The following is a 23695-nucleotide window of genomic DNA, read 5'->3' on the forward strand; positions in this document are numbered from 1 at the left end:
GATTTTGTACTTTCTAACATTTTTCTTCGTCTTTGAATCCGACAGGATTTAAGTTCCCCGCAGTTGTCAAGTCATTGCCGCCACCTTGTGTTTAAGAGGTAACATTACAATTGCGATACACAAAGAGACATTTTGCGTTTAGATGGTTATTTTAAGAGATACGGTCGTTATATCATGATTAAAAAGCCTGCATGTACATAACATAAATATGATTTGAGGAAAAATGGGGGGAAATTGTAAAAAAAACTAAAGAAGAAAAAAAAATGGAATGTTAAAACTGCAGTTACGAGAATAACGTCATATTACGAGGATTAAAAAAAATCATTACGATGTGGCTAAAAATACATTAACATAACTGATATTTTCTGTTAATGCATCCATAATAACAAGGACAATGCTTGTAAATAAACATATTCTGTATGCATTTATTAAAGTACAGTAATTCACATTGTGCATAAAATACATCTTGAAACATGCATTTATCGTTCCAAGAATAAACATTTTAAACACAATAAAAATTGTTCACATCTTTGGTCAAACGCCGCAATTGCATCGGAGGGATTACAGTTTGACGAGCGGGCAATTTATTTACGCCCATTTTAATGCACGGAACAATAAATATGACGTGAAAGTAAAGTACAAGTGCATAAACAATAACAAAAGGACGTGTCAAATATCACATTACATCTTGTTAGACGTATTCACCGTTAGAAACACAACCGGTTGCACAGCCTGCTTGTTATGTTCAACCATACCTCAAAAAAAAGGGGGGGATCATAAAACGTCACAGTAAATTGGAATGAAAAAATAAAATTTCTGACCATTAAAAGGCTAATTCTGGTATTCCTAAACACAAACGTTTATTCTTCAAAACATGGGAAACGGACTTCCTGGAATCTGTATTATGACTTATACTGCCCCCCGATGGCCAAGGGGCGCAAACCAGCAGCACGCGGCCAATGAGCAGTAAAGCACGAAACCATAATACATAAACTGAGGGAATATCCAGAGCCACTTTCAAACCACAGCAGAAACACCCACACCCTCCCACTTGTGCCACACCCCTGCAACCACATCAAAGCCAAAAGGTAAGCAGAGCTGCAACGAGTATTGTTGGATGTACAGATTAGCTTTTGCTTCTTATAAGTGGCACATACTCGATTGCATCTTTAGGACACCTTGGACTGTTTAAATGTCTATTTTTTAAACAAAACCAAAAAATACCAGAATTCCCTTTTAAGTCAGGGTTTCCCAAACATGTTCATCTCAAGACACCAAATTATATACCATGGCCTATAGAGTATATAAACTTCTTTTTTTTTTAAACCTCAAATTTATATACAAATATGATCAATACAATTTGGTTCCCGAGCCTCAGTTTGGGCAACTCTGCTTTGAGTCAACGTCAATAATTAATAAATGTTGCTGAAAATGGGTTACATTGAGTGTAAAAAGGAGTATCGTAATAACTGTACACTTTGCTATTTACATCACATTACACATAAATACAGGAGTGATGATAATAGTATAAATAAAGTTATATAAAATTATGCTTGGCAAGGCCATTGGAGGAGTTAACCCTCCTGTTAAGGTGTGGGTCAAACTGACCCATTTGAAAATCGAGAGAGAAAAAAAATCTGATGGATGTGGTGGTATTTTTTCCCTTTTATTTCTAGTAGAATTTGTGTTGATACACATAACATGTGCTGATGATTAAATACAGCGGGTCATGTTGACCCATGAACGTTAATCAAACAAATGAAAACGCAAGCAAACCCCAAAACGGTTGGATTTATTCTGCTGGCCTTGTTTTGTTTTGTTTTCAATTAGAATTTGCATTGTATCCCTATGTTTTTGTGTGTGATTAAATGTAAACACTAGTCGTCCAATAACTGAAAAATGGAAATAAAGTACGGCAATCTAAAGGCCCTTTTTTTTTTTTTAAACATAAACCACAGTTACATAAAGATTATTATTATTTTATGATTAAAATGCACAGTAGGTCCTTTTATCCACACAAATATGATTTGTCAAAAAGAAAAACGAGGGTCCCCCCAACTGGTCAAATATATATTTTTACATATATTATATAATAATGTCAAGAGCATAAGCAGTCTTGTTTTTTCGTTTGTTTTTTTAAATATATATCCTTGCGAGTAGAAATCTTTTTTTTTTAGTGATTATAACGGAAACGGAAAGGGGAATTAATAAGCTTCGGCTTCATCCCCTCAGCCCTTTTTCTTTTCGGGTATTGTCCGAAAGGAAAACAAACAAACAATAAAATGAAAGGAAAATGTAAAAAACAATGCTTTCACTCCAACATTTTATACATAATTGAAATATAAAAAAATGACAGGTCAGTACATACTGTACAACAGGAAGTCCTTCATTCCACTCACCTGCTGTTCACTTTCTATCCACTAGACGTCTCTACTTCCCAACAAAATGAACACAAACGTCATAGACCTGTGGTTGTTCTATTGCGTTAGGTTTCATGTCTTTTTGGCGTTCTGTTGTTGTTGTTGCTGCGTTTTCTGCTTGCGTAGGTGCTCGTCAATGTCTTTGTGGAAAAAGAGCATGCCCAGTTGTCCGTGCGACGCCTCGTTCATGGCCTTGGACTGCATGCACATGCGGTACTGCTCGGGAGCCAGTTCGTCGGCGCAGTGCTTCTCGTGCCACAGGTGGAAGAGGCCGCGTGATGGCGCCCGCACCACCAGGAGGTTGCTGTGCAGGTACTTGCGGTACAGGTGCACGTCCTCGCCGCCCCAGCCCTTGATGTCGATGTCGAAACCTCCTGCAGGGAAGACAAGCACACGTATGTATCTTTCCCAATCGCCTGACTATTGTGTAATATGTAAATTGACGTTGATGTGACGCTATTGACAATTTCAAACATCCGGGCATTTCTGATACTTCCGCAATGCAACGCAACGCAACGGCTTGCTTTACATTACACGGCGTAAACACGCGTATTGTATTGCTTTTACTTGTGACTAGCGTACAAACGGAACCGGTTGTTATAGTAGTCAAACCACATTGCATCACATTTTGAAGAAAACATCACAAATCAAATTACAATGATCCCAAATTCTAATGTTTTTCAGTGAGTTGACCGTCATTTTATCTTGTGACGTAAACTCTAAATTCAATTAGATTATGCTAACGTGTAATGCAGTGGTGTTCAAATATACTAAAATGACATCTGCTACTAAATAATTGGTTCACGCAAAGACTCAATTAACAATTAAACAAATGACATTTCTCTTCAAAACACCGTGGTGAATGAAGATCATTTTTACAAGCAAAAATTGTTTACTCCACTTTCTGCTCTGTGTCAATGTCCAAATTGTGAACATATCGTAACTGCTTGGAAAAAGGTTAATTTAGTTTGCTCCTGTTTTGGTTCTGAATGTCGTGATGAGATTTAGCTGCTGTGCAGTGCAGGGTCTGATATTTTCTGGTTGGTTACTGAAATCTTGTAAAATCCTAAATTTGCCTTATTGAAAGCTGTTCGGGTAGCGACTAAATAAAATAAAATAAATAAAACAACAACAAAACTCGAATATATAAAAAATGTTAGATTTTTGGTGGTGTGCTTGATAATGTTAAGTTAAAAAAAATAAAAAATAAAAGTGACCCTTCCATCCTTCAATTTTTTTTGTATGTGGCACTCGGACAAAAAAAGTATGGACACCCCTGGTGTAATGTAACTGAACAGATGTTTATTATGTTAGCATAGCATTAGCGTAAAATCTGCACCATTGCCATGAAGTCAGATTTACTAGAGATGCTGGATGGTCCAAATGGAACAGTTGCCCGTGGAACCTTTCATCATTACCTATGTTGATGAAATCCGAGCGGTACTGGCAGGTCATGCCGAATCCAAAATCTCTCCAGAAGCCCGTGTCTTTCTTCATCACCTGAGAAGACAGGAAGTAAAGCTAAAAAGCCCCACAGGGGAGGTACTTCCAAGGCCTCCTTGCTGCACTATAGATTAGCATGACTCAAGCGTATTCCCCTGCGGCTAAAAGAATAGTTTTTTTGTTGTTTTTTGCTTTATGGGTATGTTTTACCAGCTGTTGCTCCACTGGCGGGATGTGCTCGGGGCCGCTGTAGATCAGTTTGGGATTGTACTGGCTGAATAACACGGGATAGAAGACTTTTTTACCTGGAATGAGAGAAAGGTATTCTACTCGCTGGTATTTTCGTGGCCATAGATACACGTGAAGGTCAAATTTACCGGACTGAGCGTTGAGTCGGCAAGATCCGAGGAAGTCGGCGGTGAAGTAGATGTCCACGTCGCAGAAGAAGAGCAGCACGTTGCCGCCCTTCCATGCCCTCGCCCCGACGTCCAGACCCCGACCTCGGGAGAACTCCTCGTCCAGCTGCAGGAGAGTGTAGTTTTTGAAGTTGGCCTCCCTGCAGAGTGATAGGAAGCGAGTGGGTGGTTTTGAGAGGCTTTGATAGAAACTCCAGCCTTCATGGAACTGCCAGTGTGGAGTGAACAGTTTGACCGGGCTATGCCGTTGGACAGATTGGTAAAGTCATTCGAACGTATATTGGTAATGTAGCCCAAATGCTAAAAACATAGCATAGCATCAGAGGGAAAAAAATTAATGTTTTTAGCATTTAGCCTACGTTTTACCGATACGTTCAAACGACATAGTCCAATGAAAACTGTTTATTCCACATTGGCAGTTCCACACGTCCGTAAAGGTACGAGTGGGAAAACGCAAAATCGTGATGTAGCGTTTGTTGTTGCGGAATAGCTGCATTAGCTACGTAACTAACTAGCATGACGTCAAAGCAGCAGAAATGCCTCAAAATAAAACCGATAGTGAACTTATTTTCCATTCATGAATTCATTCATTCAACTTTTCAACAATCCTCAGAGGCTCTTTCTGTAGCACTCTTAGATGTCACAAGATGGCGCCAAAGCTTTTGTTCATCGGAGAGTAGTATTAGGTATCAAGGAAGTAGTCACAGTTTTCTAATATCCTTCTTAGGAGAAGGAGGAGCTAAGTTTAGCCTGGGATTTTTGCGCACGTTATGTCGACATACAGTACATAGCAGCATCCTTAAAAATGTCATCATTTCAGCCTACAAAAACTCCACTTTGAACCTGAGAAAACCCAGACAAAAAACTGTAAACAAATAATTCATCTAAGCAATGTTTGTTGTGGCTGATTTTGCCTTACATTGTTATTGTGTATAAAAAAAAACTATTTTAATTAAAGTGAAATTTTTGGGCAACATCTGAATTTGTACATTCCTAATATTATATTTTTGTCGATTTGACATTTTTTTGAATTTGCTCACTAATTACTCTGTACTTGAGGAGTGTATACACTGAATACTTCCTCAAGTTACAGTACTTGCTCGAGTCACATTATTCTAAAGTAAGTACCGTTTTAGTGACATGTTTGTGCGTCGTCGCCGGGTCACCATCAAAAAGGGTTCCCACAGCTGAGCTTCAGCAGACGGCGCCTTTCTTTGGGAATCTCAAACGAGGCGACGACGGCGAAATCGCAGGAGAATGCGTAAACAGCTGCCACAGCTGTGATGTAGCCTCGGGGCCAAATAATTGATGCGGTGAGTGACTAATGCTGAGCTCATACGGGCTTTACATGAGAGAAAGAGGAGAGAGAGAGAGATGGACCCCCCACCTTTGTCGGGTGTCTGGTGAACCGGTGGAAAAACGTGTTCAAGGAACTGCACTGCTAATGGCCATAAAAAGACAAAATGCAATGTCGTCTTCTGAGTCCGAAATTTAGCGGCCTGACAAATCATACAGCCTCCTGTGGATGTTTTCTTCTTTAGTCCATCGGAACCCTTCAACCCTTCACTTGAAATACAAACTCTGACCCAAAGCGTGATTTGAGACCAAACCCTTGTTTGAAACCCTAACACAGACGTAAACCCTAAGTTGGAACCTTATTTTTGAAAGCCTAACCCAGGTTCAAAACCCTGTCCCTTATTTAAAACCCTAGGCCAGTCTTGAAAGTCTCATTTGGAACCTTACTTTGAAACCCTGAACCTTGTTTGAAACTCTTACTAAAGTTGAAAACATAATTGGAAATCTTAACCCTAGCTAGAAATCCTGCTTTGAAATCCGAACCCAAAAAAGAACCCCCAATTTAAAACCTTAAAAGCCTGTCTTGAAACCGTGCACCATATTGGGAACCCTACCTTGAACCCCAAGATTGAAATCTTACGTTGAAACCCTAACCCGGTCTTGAAACCAAACCCTAACCCAGATAAAAATAAAAATAAAATGCAAGCACACACAAAAAAAACCTTGACTTGCAATCCTAACTTGGTTTTGAAACCTTAATCTCAACCCCAACACTAATTCAAACCCCACCTTCGTTTGAAACCCTAAGGTGATAACCTACTTGGAAACCCTACCCCTGGTCTAAAACTCCATTTTGAAACCCTGACCCTTGTTTGAAAAACTAAACCGAGTCTTGAAACCATAACCCAAACCCTAATTTAAAACCCTGCTAACCGTGTTAAACCCTAAACCCAAATCCAGGCTTGAAACCCTAAAATACCTTGAAACCTTACTTACAAGCCCTAATCCTTATTTGAAAGGAGAAGTTAAAACCTTAATTTGAAACCCTACTTTTAAACATTAACCCTTGTTTGAGACCTTAAACCCAGGCCTAAAACCCCAATTAAAAACCCCAATTCTGGCTTGAAATCCTACTAACCTAACCTCTAGTTTAACATATCTTAAGCCTGACAGTGACGATTTTCAAATGAAAACCGTGACACAATTTTGAGCCGTATGGACATACGACGAAAGCCGCATCACCGCAGGCAGCTTTGTGTTTGTGTTGTGTTGTGGGGAACGTTGCGCGCGCGTGTGTCCTGGCATGTGCGCACTTGCAGCTGGCCGGAGCACTTATCAGTCGCGGCGCATACTTGGGATGGCAGAGAAGCTGTCAACCTGCAGAAGAAATCCTTTCATTGTCCCTAACAAAGGCGGAAATTCAAATTTGTGTGACTGACAGGCCCGAGCTGTGAGTCAAAAGGAGCTTGTTTATTAATTTGGCGAGCTTTGTGTGATCCCTTTTGCTTCTTCTCAAGTCGTTGGGAGAGTCAGCCAAGCCAATCCAACTTGAAATATGGAATAGCAATCTGATTGCCCAGCAATACATCTTTAAAGCTATCACTACGAGCGAGCTAAGCAGAATACAAAAATGCTTGCAATTCATTTCCGGACCGGATTCAATCAAGCAAACTACATTTGTTTTATATCTAATAGATTAACTGATTAAATCATATTCTTCTGGTTGAATCATCAGTACAAGCTGGAAAAAGCCTTTTGAGGGATTCACGGGAATTTACAATTTAAAAAAAAAAAGACTAAAGGAAGAACCAGGGATAGAAATGTTAAGGTTTAAAAAAACGTTTCTTGTATGCTACTTTATTTAAATCCAATATGTGCTGCCTGCATCTTCGCTTACTTCGCTGCCTTTCTTCATCTCGCCTTACAACAAGGCTCTACTCATCATAAATCCCTTCCTCCGCATGTCTCTGGAATATCGCTAGTTGCTTTCATTTCCATCTTCTCCCCAGACGCTTCGTAGCGGCGGACTTCGAGGCCAAACATGAAGCAAATGAGCGGTCCGCTTGAATCGCCATAGCAACCAAAGTCACTAAATTCAGATAGAATGAACGAGCTCAGAGCTAGCTAGCTAGCTAGCTACAGTGGCTCGATAGATAAGAAACACTGATTTCCTGACTCACCTGGACGTGTTCTCTAGGACGTGGCGCACCTCGCTCACCTGCTCCTTCCCGAAATAGACCACCGTGAGGTGGACGCGGCCGTCCTGGCGCACGCACACCTCCCTGCACAGACACGCGTACACAAACGTTGTTCGTTAGAAAGCAACATGAACGCACAGTGAAAAATGACAACACACAGTGCTACCTTCATATAATATGTGGTGAAAAATAGTTTTCATAACTTGAAACCTCAGTCACAAAACCCAATTTAAAACTTTCAAATCGAAGCCCTGACTTGAAACCCTAATTCGAAAATCATATCTCTGGTGAAAATACTCCTTTGAAACCATCATCTATCTGTAACACTACAAGAACCCCAACAGTGTCGTGAAATTAAAATTTTCGAACCCTACCTTCAACCTTTTTTTTCTTTCTTTTTTTCCTTTTCTTTTTTTATAAATTCATAAGAAAAAAAATATTATTTTAAAATTAGGGGTGATAGGCGATAAAATTTTTAAATCGTTATTTATCGCATGACTAGAAATAGTTCAAATTAATTTTTGACGTTTATAACCGTCAATGGCAGTGAATGAATAAAAATTTTAAAAAAAAAGATAAAAAATTCGGGGCATCAGGCGTAATCTTAATTTCCTAATTTGAAATCCTTAGCATGTCCTGAACCCCCCACATAAAAACCTAACCACGGCTGAAAACCTCACTTGAACCTTGAGTTGACTCGACTCGAGGCCAAACATGAAGCATGTGAGTGGTCCACTTGCATCGCCATAACAACAAAAATCCCTAAATTCAGATAGAATGAACTAGCTCAGAGCTAGCTAGCTAGCTAGCTACAGTGGCTAGATAAATAGAGCGCTGAATTCGTAACTCACCTGGACGTGTTCTCTAGAACATGGCGCATCTCACTCACCTGCTCCTCAATTTAAAACTGACATGAAACCCTAATAGAAATTCTCAATCATTTTTTGTATAAAATCTCATTTTGAGAACTGTAACTCTGTCAAAAAACCTTAATTTGTAACACTAACTGGCATGAAATCCAAATTTCTAACAGTAACTTGCAACAAACTGAGTTTAAATTCTCTCATGAATCTAACACAAGTAAATTACATACATTTACAAATATTTTATATTTCACAGTTTAATGGATGGTAAAAATAGCTTCTTATACTTTTTGTCACCAAACTGTATGTTGAAGCACCAGAATGTCGGGACACTCAACGGAACACTTTCTTTCTGCATGAGGTTTTAATAGAAATGCAAATGCAAATTGTAAAAAAAAAGAAAAGGAAAGGGAAAAAAATGCTATTTCCCCCTGATAGGATGCTATTCAACTGTCCTCCTAAACATAGCAGTGCAAATAAGCGCTGACAAATGAAATAAAAAATGTCATGAATGATACGTTTGTTCAGGCCGCGACAGATGCTGTTTTGTTTTTTGACGGCAAATTGATTTTCATCGGCATCTGCAGATTCGTGGGTGGGGGAAAAAAATCAGCAATTTTTTATACTAATGTTTGAATTCATAGCTTATCTTTTCCTGCCCTTATTTGCTTACATGAGCACACACACACGCGCGTTCAATATGAATGAGGCTGAAGTGTTGGCTCAGCTCCTCTCAAGTAAGTAAATGCCACGCCGCGCCGCTGTAGATCAACTTTTGTGCCCCCCGGAGGGCATTTGAACAGGCGGAAATAGTGCAACGGAGCAGGATTTACTAAGGGGGAAAAAAAAGTAGTGATAAGCAACAGCACAGGTGGACATAAATCACACACTTTACAGTGTAAAGCAATAATATAATTAAAACAACATATTTTGATGCCCAAAAAAATGACTCTCCTTTCCCACAAGGGGAGGGCATTAGAGCCACTAAGCGTTGGACTTGTTAGCCTGGAGATGCTCATTAGCTAATTAATCTATCCTTACTGTTGTCCCCTATCATTCAATCTGTCCCAGTTTTATTTATGCCGGGATTTTATACCTAGCAGCAATCAAATAAACAAACCATTCTTGTTGAGTTTACTCACTATAATCTCCCCATTACAGATGGAAACACGATGAATATGGAATATAGGCACTCACCTGAAGTTTTGCATGAACTGCTTGAACTTGTCGGTTCGCCGGGACAGCGGCACCACGATGTTGATGATCACGTCGGCCGTGTCCACCCGCTCGCTCTTCACCTTCATCAGCGGTCCGAAGGGCCGGAAGAGGACCAGGCGGCGGAATTCCTGACTGGATTCTTCCCCGCGGAAGGTCAGCTCATACACTGTCCCTTTGTCCTTCTCTGTGCGCGTGATGCCTGCGCGCGGGGAAAGCAAACACACAATCTTGGGACAGGGCCTCGCACGTGTTAATGCAGGTTGTTTTGTTGTTAATTCTTAATTATTTCAGTGGAAAGATGGCTGTGGGTGGAAATGAGTTTTGTCTGAGTCGCAACCCGTGGTCTAATACTGGCTGTGCAAAAATCTATTACAGTGAATTAGGGTCAGATCAATAAACTATCTGGCTTTCTTTTTTTTTTTGCCCCATTATTATTTTAACGTAACCACATTACAAAAAAAACATTCAAACATTAACTCATTCACTGCCATTGACGGCTATAAACGTCAAAAATTCATTTGAACTATTTCTATTAGTTTAGCATTTTTTTCCACTTTTGTTAACAAGAGTATGAAAATGTACATTTAGAACAGATATAAAATTTGTGATTTATTCGTGAGTTAACTAGTGAAGTCATGCGATTAATTACCATTAAAAAATTGTAATCGCCTGACGAGATGATTATTAAAAATTTGGGGTGTCAGGCTATTAAAATTTGTACTCGTAATTAATCGCATGACTTCAATAGTTAACTCACGATTAATCACAAATTTTATATCTGTTCTAAATGTACAATAAAAAAATTATAGACTTTCATACTCTTGTTAACAAAAGTAGAAAAAAAATGTTAAACTAATAGAAATAGTTATAATTATTTGTGTACGTCTATAACCGTCAATGGCAGTGAATGAGTTAATGACCTCATCAATTAATTCAATTCCCTGACATGTTTTCAGTTGATCAATGTCAACGTGAACAAAACTACCACACATGCTAGGCTATTTTGGTCACCCATGCTAAATATGTGTTGTCGTGGTCCTTACGTGACGTCCGCTTGTTTTTTACACAACTCTTCAATTACCGGGCTTGCAAATTGAATCTTGAGGTCAACACTGCTGGGGGAAACGCACCAAGCGGGAGCTGAGACCACGGAGGAAGTAAAAGAGCCATGAAAGACGCTAATGAACCGGAACGCGCTCTTCAAAGAGAAAAAGATGCAGTGTGATAACCACCCAAAACTGGCGGGCTTCCTGCGATGGGAGGCTTGATTTCACCGCAGGGATGCTGCGATAAGCTTTGATTTTTTTGCAAATACGTTGACCAATTTCAAGTACACACATCCTCCCCCATGTTTTTTTCTGCCCCTACTGTCTTGTGAGCCCCCACCTTTTTCTTTGCCCCTTTTGCACTGCCTGTAAATGCATTTAGTTTCAAGTGTCTCTTATGTATAAATGGCACCAACTTGGAACATGAGGACAAGATCAACGGGAATTTTCCGCCTTCGGAGGTGGTGTCACAGCTGTAAGAGTCTCTGGGTAGTCGTGTGCCTCAACATCAGAAAAGGGCGAAACATTTAGCACCAGCTACATACTTTGTCTTAAAACAGTTTTTAAAAACCAAACCGTTTTCGAACCTGAATATTTGCCCATATAAACGCGATCGGGGTACCTCCTTTTAAACAAAAATTTGGTTTGTGTTCTGTGCATTCTCTATTCAAAAGGAATCTATCATAAGTGAACCCAATGTTTGGGTAGTTTTGTGGTTTATTCATTTCACCCAACTTTTTGGTTAGTCGAATAACGCAATTGAACTGGGTAAAAAAATGAACAGACCCAACTTTTTGAGGTATTTAGCCCCAAATGGTGAGTCTAATTAAATGAATAACCCACAAATCAACCCAATTTGGGGTTGTTTTGTGGGTTACTCATTTGACCCAACTGTTTGGGTTAGTTGAAAAATCCAACTGAATTGGGTCAAAAATGAATTGACCCAACTTTGTGAGGTATTTAACCCCATGAACTGATTCAAATTGAATTAATAACCCACAAACCAACCAAATTTTTGGGTTATTCATTTGACACAGCTTTTTGGGTTAGTTGAATAACCCAATTGACTTAGGTCTTAAAAAATGAACCAACCCAACTTTTTGAGGTATTTCACCCCAAATGTTGGGTCAAATTAAATAAATAACCCACAAATTACCCCAAATTCCAGGTGGTTTTGTGGGTTATTCATTTGACCCAACTGTTTGGGTTAGTCAAATAACCCAATTGAATTGGGTCAAAAATGAACCAACCCAACTTTATGAGGTATTTAGCGGCAAGTGCTGGGTCAAATTAAATGAATCAACCCAATTGTTGGGTGGTTTTGTGGGTTATTCATTCAACCATGGGTTGGTTGGTGGGTTATTCATTTGACCCACTGTTTTGGGTTAATTGAAAACCCAAAAAGTTTTGACCCAAGTTGGGTTCATTTTGACCCAATTGTTTTTTAGTGCGTGATATTGAGATGCTGTTTTGCAACAACCGCTTTCAACTTCTCTTACACTCGCACGCATTGGTTAAGGCTCTGATAGTATCTCCGATTGCATAAACTTGGCAGGCCAACTTGCCCACCCTTGATTCAGCATTAAGTGTCATTTATACAGAAGAGTGCAAATGCCAGATTTTACAGGCAGTATAAAAGGGAACTGGTGATCTTCCAAAGATAGACAAGACTTGAGATGGCCCCACTGTGAACGAGGAACAGCTGTGTCAATTTCCTGCCGTCGTGGTCAAAGCAGGACAACTCGGTAGGATAACCCGATAAACAACACGTACACTCGTTCCTGACTTGCCAAGCGGTCATACACAATAATCGTTTTTTTGGTGTTCAGTAGGCTTCTTGTTTTAGTTCTCTCAATTGCCTTTGGGTAGGTTTGTGCTTCCTGTGTGAGTTTCCTTGATATGCCCGGCAAGGAGATTCCGCTGTATCTCTTAACTTGTTGGGGAAGGCAGGGCCAGAAGTGTTTGGTCTGTCGTGATGTCACGTCTTGTTACTGGTTCTATTTTGTTAGGTTTCTACGTCTTTCCTCGATACGCTGCCCATTTCAGTTTCCTCAATATCCCTCCCAAGCAAGTTCCCACGGTGTGTTCTCACCTCCTATAAAGTCCGACGGCGAGTAGACCTTGCTACTTTTGCCGTCCAGCTGGGCCGGCGGTGTGTTGAGGCTGCGCAGGGCAAACTCCAGCACCTCGCCCAGCTCGTCCCGCTTGTCCTTCCTCACAGGTTTCTCCTCGGGGTGGCGCGTCAGGCCCATCTCCAGCTGGTAGACCCTCTGCAGGGTGAAACTCTCAAAGGGCACCACCGCATACTCGCTGGGTAGCCTGGCCCCGGCCGTCACCTCGGCTTTGGACAGCTGGCTCCTTAGGAAGTCCTGGAGGTCAGCCTGCTGGCTTTTCGCTCCCGGGTCGTCCCCAAGATCGCCTGCCTGCGATCCGCGGGCCTCCACCGAGCCCCCGGCGGCTCGTTTCAAACTGTCCTGCACGCCTTTGAGCTGCTGGCTGCGCTCCTGCAGAGCCTCTTTGAGCTGAGCAATCTGCTTCTTCAAGGAGGAGATGTGCAGGCGGTGTTGCTCCTCGCGCTCTTGCAACAGCGCCTGGTAGGGCTGGACCGCCGGTGGCAGCCCGCTTTGGGCGGCTCGCCCAGTTCCAGCTGCACCTGCCCCCGCCTCAGGCCTCGCGCCACCCAGGCTGAGCTGATTGGCGCTGGCGTGCGGCAAGGCGCGGCTCAGCGGCGGCTCGTCCGAGTGCAGGGGACTGCAGGTCATCACGTAGAGGAGTGACAAGGAGCAACACAGGAGAACCAGCACGCCGCCCACGCGGGAAACCCAGGCTAGGAGCCCGCGCCGCAACATGTCTGCGTCTTGCATCAAAATCAAGTCGCCTCTTGATTAAAAATGTGTCCGCCCACGCTGCGGAAAGATCACGTAACCTCACACACAACGATAAGAGTCCATATGCGATGAAGTTCCATGGCCGCGCCACTTATCAGTGTGAGGTCACTTCATGGCACCGCCGCTTGACTTCGGCTCCGGTCCTCGGCAAAGTCAATAAATGAGGCTGGAACGCTTGTGAGAAAGCACTTTTTCCCACTCTGTGACTCCACTTCGCCCCATGGTCTGCTGGAAGACCCACACACCGCTACGTCATCCAAAACAGTAGATGACTCATGTGCACTGCCCTTTTCCTGCACGGAGATGATTCAGCAAACGTCTGGAGATCCCAGGCATTGCAAATCCGCCACCGTCAATGGCTCTTCTCTTGATGTGCTGTGAGAGTGGAGAAAACCAGACGGTCAATCAAGATAGAGTGGAAGCTCGATTCTCAAATGTCTCAAAAAATTTGGAGGAGGTTGAAAAAAAAAAAAAAAGCCTGAAATGCCGCATGAAATCTCTGGATCAAATCGCCCAAGACGTCAGCACATCAAGAGGATTCAGGCTATGGTGATGCAATTTCAACACTTCTCTTTCAAGTGTGACAATTGTGATATGCGTCATGGCAGCATGAATAGAAAGAAGAAAAAAAAGCATGAAATTTGATAATCTTCAGATTGCAGCAAGGCCTCTTCCAATGTGGATAAAAAGGAGTGTAAACGCAAGGATGGGCTAAATCCAGTCAATGCCAGTTGCCATATATATATATATATATATATATATAATTCCTTTTATTTATTTATTTCCATTATTTATTTCCTTCCTCCATAGACCAAAAAGTATAGATTTTTGAGAGGAAAAAAATGTCATTGCCAAATTGTGACTTACGAGGTTTTGGCCCGACGCTTGCACGAAGCAAAATAATACGCTCTCTTTCTTAGTGCATTTTTATTGGGCGGTCCTGTCTCGAGCAATTTAGTGATAGTTAACCCCTCCCCGTGTACTGCTGGGCCAATGGCGAGGGGAGGCTTTCGATGACTGAGGGGGGCGGAGCTAGGCAATTTCGATTTGGCGACCCGAAATCTACCGTCAAAAACGACAGCGGCGGCAGATTTGTGCAAGTGTGACATCCTCATTTGATTTGATTTGGTATTTTGAGTACACCACACAAAATAACCGTTTCTCAAATTCTTTTAATGTCAAATAAGGATGGCGCCCCGGGGCCACACTGACTCGTTGGCTAAAAGAAAGCATTGTAGCAGCTCGCAACCAAACCAAAGCATTTCCCACAAGTGCTCCGGCACTGGCGGAGAAAAAATGCTGTCACATGAGTGAGAAAAAGCAAGTGGGTCAGTTACACAAAGTACACTCATCTTGTCCTTTTGAGACACAATGGCTCTTTTCATCGGACCCCAATTGGAATAGTCACCTATACTTCTTAAAAGGCAGCATTTGAATGATTTAATATATCAGATGGGATACTATGAAAAAATGACAAAGTGCGTTTTTTCGATCAATGGTGGCTGGATACTTGGCTTTCTAATGCAAACTAACAGATGAATGAGACACAACATGAAAGAACATTTTGCCTACTTTGGAATCTACACTGAATACAATTGTAATTTTGATGAATAATAAATACATAAGGCAAACAGTTCTTTAAAAAAATACTTGTATTCATACTGAAGCTATACCTGAATCAAAACCCCAAATGCCATAAATGCCCCAAACCAGGAAGGCAAATAATGTGGAATCATCATCATGTGATCACAAACCAATATAGCCATGAATTAATGATAGATGAATCCGTTAAGTGAGAATATATGTTTTGGAGGTTTGCGTTGGGGGGGGGGGGGGGGGGGGGGGGCGATGGACAGCTTGTTTGAGTTACTGTACATATCTTTAAATGTATCTCTGTGTATCGCACTCAGTCTCGGCACACAGTCGCCTCTTTGACAGTGCCGCCCTGTGAAAGGATTAGTCTATGGTGCGAGTGAATACCGGACTGTGCTCCGGCGAGGCGCCGCCACCGTCGGACCTCCGCTGACAACATGGGAGGATGTTTGAGGAATGAGTAAGGGGGAGGGCTGAACGAAGGGGGGGAAATTGTCACCTAGTACCTTTTTATAAATTGCAAGTTTTGTATATGAGTTGTGAGCCAATTGTCATGTGACCTTTATCCATTATCGTGGTCAAATTCCATGTGTGTCATAAGTCAACGTGACTAAAAGTTATTATTCAAATTAATGCAAATGAGCATGTTCTCACTGTTAATGAACAGTATTTATTTCTAAATGTTGTAGTTTTTCTTTTTCTTTTTTACATTATGACAAAGGAATCTCAACATGGATGGTATGAAGCCTGTTGCAGTGGTTCTCAATTCTTTTCCACCAAGTTAAATACAAATTGTATGTAAATACAGTTTTAAGGACACAGTTCTTGAATATAAAGTGACGATTGTACTAAAAAATTAAAGGAAACATTTTTTTCCACTTTTGTTAACAAGAGTATGAAAACCTAGAAAAAAAAACCTACATTTAGAACAGATATAAAATTTGTGATTAATTAATTACGATTACAAATTTTAATTGCCTGACGACCCTAATTTTTAATAATCTTTAAAAAAAACTTTTTTTATTAAAAATTAGGGTCGTCAGGCGATTATTTTTTTAAAATTGTAATTAATAGCATGACTTAACTAGTTATTTTTTATTTATTTGAAAAAAATGAAAATATTGAAAAGAAGAAAAGATTATTAAAAAATATAGGGGCTTCAGGCGATTAAAATTTATAATTGTAATTCATTTTTGGAAGAAAATATTTAAAAAAATAAAAACAATTTTTTTTAAATTGGGGCGTCAGGCGATTAAAATGTTTAATTAATTAATTAATTGCATGACTTCACTAGTTAACTCACGATTAATCACAAATTTTATATCTGTTCTAAATGTATAATCATTTTTTTCTAGGTTTTCATACTCTTGTTAACAAAAGTGAAAACAAATGTTAGAAATTGTTCAAATGAATTCATGGCAGTGAATGCGTTAATAACAAATTTTTCGGTGAAAACAAACACAGGGGTGTGTCATACAATGACATCACTTCTTATACGGCACCATCTTTTCTGGTTTCATAGGTTCCCGGAACAAAACGTTTTCACTCAAAGTTTTCACACAGGATCGGTTCTCGGTTTTATGCATTTACTAAAATCACTAAAGCGTGTTTTAGAAAGATCAATTCCCACAGTCATTGGTCAGATTTCCAGGCAAAAGCAGGCACTCTCCAGGGGGGCTATGAATGAGCTGATTCAGCCCAGGTTACTCGAGAAGGCATGGCTGCCTGCTACCACACACGCACACTCAATGGGACTGAATCATCACGTTTTAATTTTATTGCTCGTACAAAAACACGCCGTCGTGTTGCTGCTTGCGTTTCTCCAACAAGCCAATGTTCTGCCGTTTCCAAGTTTTGCGAGATATTGGAGCAAATATCGTAATACAATCATATTGTCATATACTGTATCAGTTAAATAGATTCAAATATAGTAGCATATTGTTACTGTTTTAAGCTAGCAAAGCATTGTTCGTTACCATACAAATTGTTTAAAGTAGTAGTACGTTGTTGTTTTTTTAATAGCTGTTATACAAATAGTTGGGTCCCTTTTTAAAAATGTATCATCAACAGTAGATTCATTCAAAATAAAAAATAAAAAAGCTCACCCCTAGTTATGACTATGAAATCAAATTAACACAATGAAAAAACAAAAAACACAAGCAAAGTTTCTAGATCTATTTGCCAACTTCTCACAAACCATGTTGTGAGCACACAAGTACACAAAAAGTAAACGTGTTCCAAATAAAATTTTTACTTGTATCTCCGTGGCGGACAAACAAGCATAAATTGAACGCATCCTGGTGGGATGCTATAAATCCACATGTAAACACAGTTGGTGGGGGCTTGTTTACGAGCAGGCAAACTAGCCATTTTCCGCGCACTGTGACAAAATAGCGCATTAAAGCGTCTCCCCCGTCATCTTTCATTCTCTGTGGCCAATAAATTGAGACGACTCTGAGCTCGTCAGACACTGCTGCATCTCATTTAAACCTTCCAAAATCACTTCCACCTCTACTGCTGCAGCTGCCTGCTTGCGTTTAATGTGGCTCTTCTTTATGCTGGATCAGTCTACAGCCTTGTTGGATCGGCGCTTTAATAGTGGATCCAGAATTGAACACACAAATAATTAGCACTCATTGCATATTTGCTATCACACAATGTTTGTATCCATCTCAAGGGGGGCGGCCATTTTGTCACTTTACTGTCAGTTGAAAATGACATCATAGTTGCCCAGAGCTCAGGCAAAGGAACGACCAATCACGGCTCACCTGTTCTTAGAGTTTGGTCATGTGACGTGCACAAGCTGAGCCGCGATTAGTCGTTACCTTAGCCCTGAGCAACTGTGATGTCATTTTCAGTTGTCAGAGAGTGGCAAAATGGCCGTCGCCTCAGATGGATAACGGATTTTGCTTCTTTATTGGGCTGAAATTTAATTGCGATTGCAATTTAATATATGATTATTTTTAAGGTATTTTTCTAATGTTTTTTTTTATCAAACATAAGCAATTATTTAATCTTTATTGCATCGCCTGATGCCCCTAATTAAAAAAAAAGAAAAGATGATTAAAAATTAGGGGCGTCCGATGATATATATATTTTTATTGTAATTAATCGCATGACTTCAATAGTTAACTCACAATTAAACACAAATTTTATATCTGTTCTAAATGTACAATAAAACAAACTGTAGGTTTTCATACTCTTGTTAACAAAAGTGGGAAAAAAATTGAAACTAAAAGAAATATTTCAAATGAATTTTTGACGTCTATAGCCGTCAATGGCAGTGAATGAGTTAATATGATACAGTATTGATGTTTATGAGTACAGTTCAATATTTAGGTCAACCTCCATTTTGTTTTGATTAAAGCACATTTTCCCATAGCAAATAATAAGGAAATAAATATTCTTATCATGTTCTGGCCCCCCTGAGGTGAGAATCTGTGGTAGACAGACCACATAAAAATAAAAAAAATGTTTTAACCCTCGCGCATATTTGACCACATCTAAACACATTATAAATACATTTAAACACACACACAAAATTGCAAGCATAAAACTGAAATTACTTCACGTACTAGCATCTGCGTATTGTTTATCTTTGAGAGGCGGGGCCTGTGGGGCATCATGTGACTTTGGTGAATTTGCATGTGAGAGCTGCGTGAGTGTGCTCAATGTGTTTGTTCATCATGACAATTAAGGATGTTTGTAAAAATGGGGCGTGCAGCGTCACATTACGACTTCCATTTTTTCGTTCATCTTTTTTTTTTTATCATTTTATTATATATTCGATTATTTGTATATATACTAGTATTACATTAAGGAATGTCAAACAACGGGAGACAAGCGCGACATCATCCCTCCCTCCCTCCTAACTTCCTTCCTTCCTTAGGGGGGGGAAGTATTACACTTAGCGAAGTTGTGAGGAGAGGATGAAGAGCAAGAAAGGTGTCGTTATTAGGTGATGAAGATGATGATGATGATGATGATTGAGGGAAAGACAGGAAGTAGGGAAAGGCGCCCTTTGATGCGCGCTGTCCCCTCAGGTGCTGCACACTCCCCGCTCATTAGGGGCCCGCTATAGCCCGGAACCTTCCTGTCGACGTGCCATCTGGACGGAAGGCACCTTAACACACACACACACACACACTAAAATGCTCTTAAGATACACACGAAACGCTAACTTGCACAAATGGACACAAATACAAAAACATGTAGACAAACACGCATGAACACCAAAAAAACAACGTACATGAACACACAAACTCACAAATGCGCACAAACACACAAATACAAAGCAATTCGCGCAAAAACACGTACACAAGCCAACACACGAAAACAAAAATACACACAAGCATACACCAACACAACAATGGACAGACACACAAAAAGGCATAACGCGTACATACACAAATGCACACAGAAACCCACGCAAACATGTAAACACACATTTGTGGCAAACACTCACAAACTCACACTCAATCACATATCCACACAGACACACAAATACACGCAAATACATACACAAATGCAGAAAAACACACATGCATACACAAACATGTACAAGCAAACACACACACACAAAACACACAGGTTTGTTTTACTATCTTTGTGGGGCCTTCTCATTGACATAATGCATTTCCTAGCCCCTCCCCTTAACCCCGACCATCAAAAATTATTCCCTACCCCTGTTCCTTACCCTAACCGCAACCATAACCCAATTCAAACCTAAACTCTAAAACCAAGTCTTGACCCTCAAAAAAAAAAGCTCTAAACTTGTGGGGCCCAGCAAAATGGCCCCACATGGACAAGTGGGCCCCACTATATAACGAAAACAAGACCACACATTCACTCAAAATCACACACAATCACAAACTAGCAGCCACACCCACAAACAAAAACATACACAAACGTAAAAATGCAGAAAAAACATACACAAATGTAAAAATGTACAAGCAAACATACACAAACATATAAAACACACAATCGCGCACATGAACCAAAACACACACTGAATATGCACATATAAACAATACATAAACAAGCGTGCACAAACAGTACACACATGCTCACACACTCAAATATACACAAACACACAGAATATACACAATCACACAGATGTAAACAAACACGCACCCAAAGCCAAATATCCACACAGTACGCTGTGGGACGGCAAGTGTTGTGCCACCCAAAGATGAGAGTCAGACAAGCGCACACAACACAATCTTGTGTGTGAGCGGGGTCCGCCACTTCCTCAAAGAGTTGCATGATTTCGCAGCTCCATTGCACCAGATGAAACGTGAACGGCCCCCTCTGGGCGGGAAATGGGCCGTTGCGGCAGCGGTGGATGTTGCAGATAAGACGGCGGGAGGAGATTGTCCGAGTCGCGGTCCCAAACGCAAAAGGCGAATCACGCCAGTTGAACTCATTCACTGCCATAAATTCATTTTAAAAAAGATTATAAAAAATTAGGGGCAAGAGGCGATTAAATGTTTTTAACTCATTCACTGCCATTGACGGCTATAGACGTCAAAAATTTATTTGAGCTATTTCTATTAGTTTAACTTTTTTTTTATTTTTGTTAGCAAGAGTACGAAAACCTAGAAGAAAATTATTGTACATTTACAACAGATATAAAATTTGTGATTAATTGTGAGTTAACTATTGAAGTCATGCGATTAATTACAATTACAAATTTTAAACGCCTGACGCCATTAATTTTTAATAATTTAATCGCCTGACGCCCCTAATTTTTAATTATATTTTCTTTAAAAAAAAATTTTTTTTAATGTCTAGGTTTTTATACTCTTCTTAACAAAAGTGGGAAAAAATGTAACTAATAGAAATAGTTCAAATGAATTGTTGACGTTTATAGCCGTCAATGGCAGTGAATGAGTTAATGAGTCCATAAATGCGACCTATCAAAAAAAAATCCATCCATTGATGAATCACTACGTCGTTTCCCATTATCTGTTAGCATTAAGCTAACGGAGTTAAAGGCAAACTTAATGTGGTTCTTTTAACCGCAACGTGTTTGTGTTTAGATTGACAGTAAACTTCACCTGAGAATTAAAGATGGAAGCCTCTTTTTTTAACTGTTGTTTACCATCTACTAAAGTGCGGCTTGTTATGAAATATGTTTTGATATTTTTTTTTTATTTTATTTTTTTTTATTAAAAACAGATGACCAGTAAAAGGGTAAATCTAATTTGGTGCAAGTTAGTCAGCTAGTTGTGCCTTGAGAGCCAGGGCTGCATGGATTGTTTTTTCTCAGAATAATTTGCATGCGTTTTAATTACATAATTAATGCATAAGCAGCCAATTTCAAACTGATCCAAATGAAGATTGCTTTGACCTTGACTGACGTTTGTGCTCTACTGATTTGGAAACTAATGGAGGCTAATTTTAATGATGGCGCACCTCGAAGCTTTTTCTCGCAGCCACTTTTGTGATGGTCCCGCCATCTTGTGAACGTTGCCAAGCGTGGGCCAACGTGACAATCGGCTCTCAGCAGGGGTTCAATACTTCCCTTTTTTTGTCAAGCCGGTAAACTGCCACAAGATTGTTGCTGCCAGGCTGACAAACTGAGGCCTGTTTCTTTAAATTAAGAAATGATTGCATGATAATGGAAGTACAATGAGCCACCATTGATCGCGGGAGATGCATTCAAAACCCAAACGTATATAGAGACCGTAATCTATAACTTTTTTTTTTTTAATATAGTTTTCCCGCTTCCACACATTTTAAACACATTAAGCACACGTTATAAGCACATTGCAAACATTTGAATTAAAAAAAAAAACGAATTGCAAGCATAAAATGCAAAGAAAGTACTGTATGTATTATAGTGTCTGTGTATATGCATGTGCCTTTAAGAGGCGGGGCCTAGTGGGTGGGATGAGTTATGTCTGCGTGTGAGTGGCTGCAGCTAACAAATATTTTTTTAATTGATTATTATATACCAAATATCCCATCAATTAATAAATTAAATATTCAAAAAAAACTATATATTTTTACATTATTAAACAATGTCAAGTGTAGGTATTTATTGTCTAACTTGAGGTCGCCATCCTCACATTCTACACCGTGACTTATAATGTGTGTGGCTTTAAAAGGCACGGCAAGGTGAGTGACGTGGGCGCCAATGAGGGCAATTAAATTGGCACAAAAGAAGAATTTACATATAAATCATTGCATTAATAATTGGGTACAGACAACAAATAGCAGCACTCAAAACAATAAATATAAGGATTTACCCCCCCCCCCCCCCCCCCCAACAAATAGGTTACACTGTAATACGATCTGTTAAGCGTGAAAGTGCACAAACATGGATCTCAAATGGGGCAATTTGGTCATGCGGGAGCGCATGTGTGTCATCGTGCATCATGTCATTTGTCGCACTTAATCAGTGGTGCGTTTAGCCTTTGTTTGCCTCTTGCCGAAAGTCAAGCGAGCCCCAAGCAGCCTCCAATCCCATAATCTCCACTTTCCAAAAATGAGAACAGCCGGCTTCAAATATGTATTGCTTGCTTGTTAGTGAGTGAGAATGCGCTAAACAGGATTAGAAGCATTTTTTCCCTGATAAAAATGCCTCGCAGTGTTGCATGTGAGGGATGGAACAGGGCATGCATTATTATTATTATTATTATTATTATTATTATTATTATTATTATTATTATTATTATTATCATCATCATCATCTCTGTTTGGCCTTATTTTCCAAATTTATATTCTAATGAAAAATAAAACATCCTAAGCACACACACACCATTGAAGCATTGCGTATAAAAGTTATCACGGTATTAAAAGTACCACACTTTTTATTTTATTTTTGTCAACTATAACAAAATACATCACTTGATTCCTGATGACCACAAATTGCAAGCACACTATAAACATAAACATTCAGCCGGACATCTTACCTCTCGGCCCGGTGATTGGTCCACTCCAGTCCGGGAGGAGGTGGCGTCTCATCGGGTGCAGCGGTCCAGTCGTGCCGCCACTCCGCCGGTCCTGAGCCGACACTAGCTGCCGGCAGCAGAGCGGGTGTGAACGAGCGTTGTTTGACACCGCCTCGCCCATTCAAGTCGGCAAACACCGGAACAACGCGTTTGTCTCCTTCAAAGTAAGACTACCAATGTGACAGCATTGTGATATCACGTTAAAATATCCATTTCGTCCATTAGTGAGGAGGAGCAAGCTTTTAGGTGGCTAACCAAAACGCCGGAATGATTTTTATTTTATTTTTTACTGGATTTCAACTTTATTTTTTATTTTTTTTTACAACATTTACTTTTTAATAATGTTTCTGCTATTT

General features: G+C 40.1%; 2 protein-coding genes across 2 annotated transcripts in view; one reads left to right on the forward strand and one right to left on the reverse strand.

Annotated features, from left to right (window-relative positions):
- Positions 1-493: 493 nt before the first annotated feature.
- On the reverse strand, positions 494-23427 carry csgalnact1a (chondroitin sulfate N-acetylgalactosaminyltransferase 1a). The gene is made up of 8 exons (XM_086096376.1): positions 23301-23427; positions 12993-14163; positions 9834-10053; positions 7756-7857; positions 4241-4419; positions 4074-4168; positions 3839-3920; positions 494-2794 (listed from the first exon to the last, which is right to left on the reverse strand). Exons 2-8 carry the CDS (start codon positions 13762-13764, stop codon positions 2493-2495), a joined length of 1752 nt encoding a protein of 583 aa, XP_085952502.1. The 5' UTR covers positions 13765-14163; positions 23301-23427; the 3' UTR covers positions 494-2492.
- Positions 2489-23695, forward strand: part of amacr (alpha-methylacyl-CoA racemase) — a 59311-nt gene continuing 38104 nt past the window's right edge. Inside the window, exons 1-2 of the mRNA XM_086096380.1 lie at positions 2489-2815; positions 9798-10007. The gene's annotated coding sequence lies outside the window, so the exon portion shown is untranslated. The remainder of the gene's footprint in view (positions 2816-9797; positions 10008-23695) is intronic.

The sequence above is a fragment of the Leptonotus elevatus genome, chromosome 15 (genome assembly GCF_054856555.1).
Source record: "Leptonotus elevatus isolate MCC_2025b chromosome 15, RoL_Lele_1.0, whole genome shotgun sequence".
Taxonomy (NCBI): domain Eukaryota; kingdom Metazoa; phylum Chordata; class Actinopteri; order Syngnathiformes; family Syngnathidae; genus Leptonotus; species Leptonotus elevatus.

What these genes read in the sequence shown, in the direction of transcription:
- csgalnact1a (XM_086096376.1), bottom strand. Translation starts at nt 13,764, where the DNA reads ATGCAAGACGCAGACATGTTGCGGCGCGGGCTCCTAGCCTGGGTTTCC. An exon ending in CCGACTCAACGCTCAGTCCG is followed by an intron (nt 4,169 to 4,240) that starts GTAAATTTGACC and finishes CTCTCATTCCAG; the next exon opens with GTAAAAAAGTCTTCTATCCC. An exon ending in CGCCAGTGGAGCAACAGCTG is followed by an intron (nt 3,921 to 4,073) that starts GTAAAACATACC and finishes CTGTCTTCTCAG; the next exon opens with GTGATGAAGAAAGACACGGG.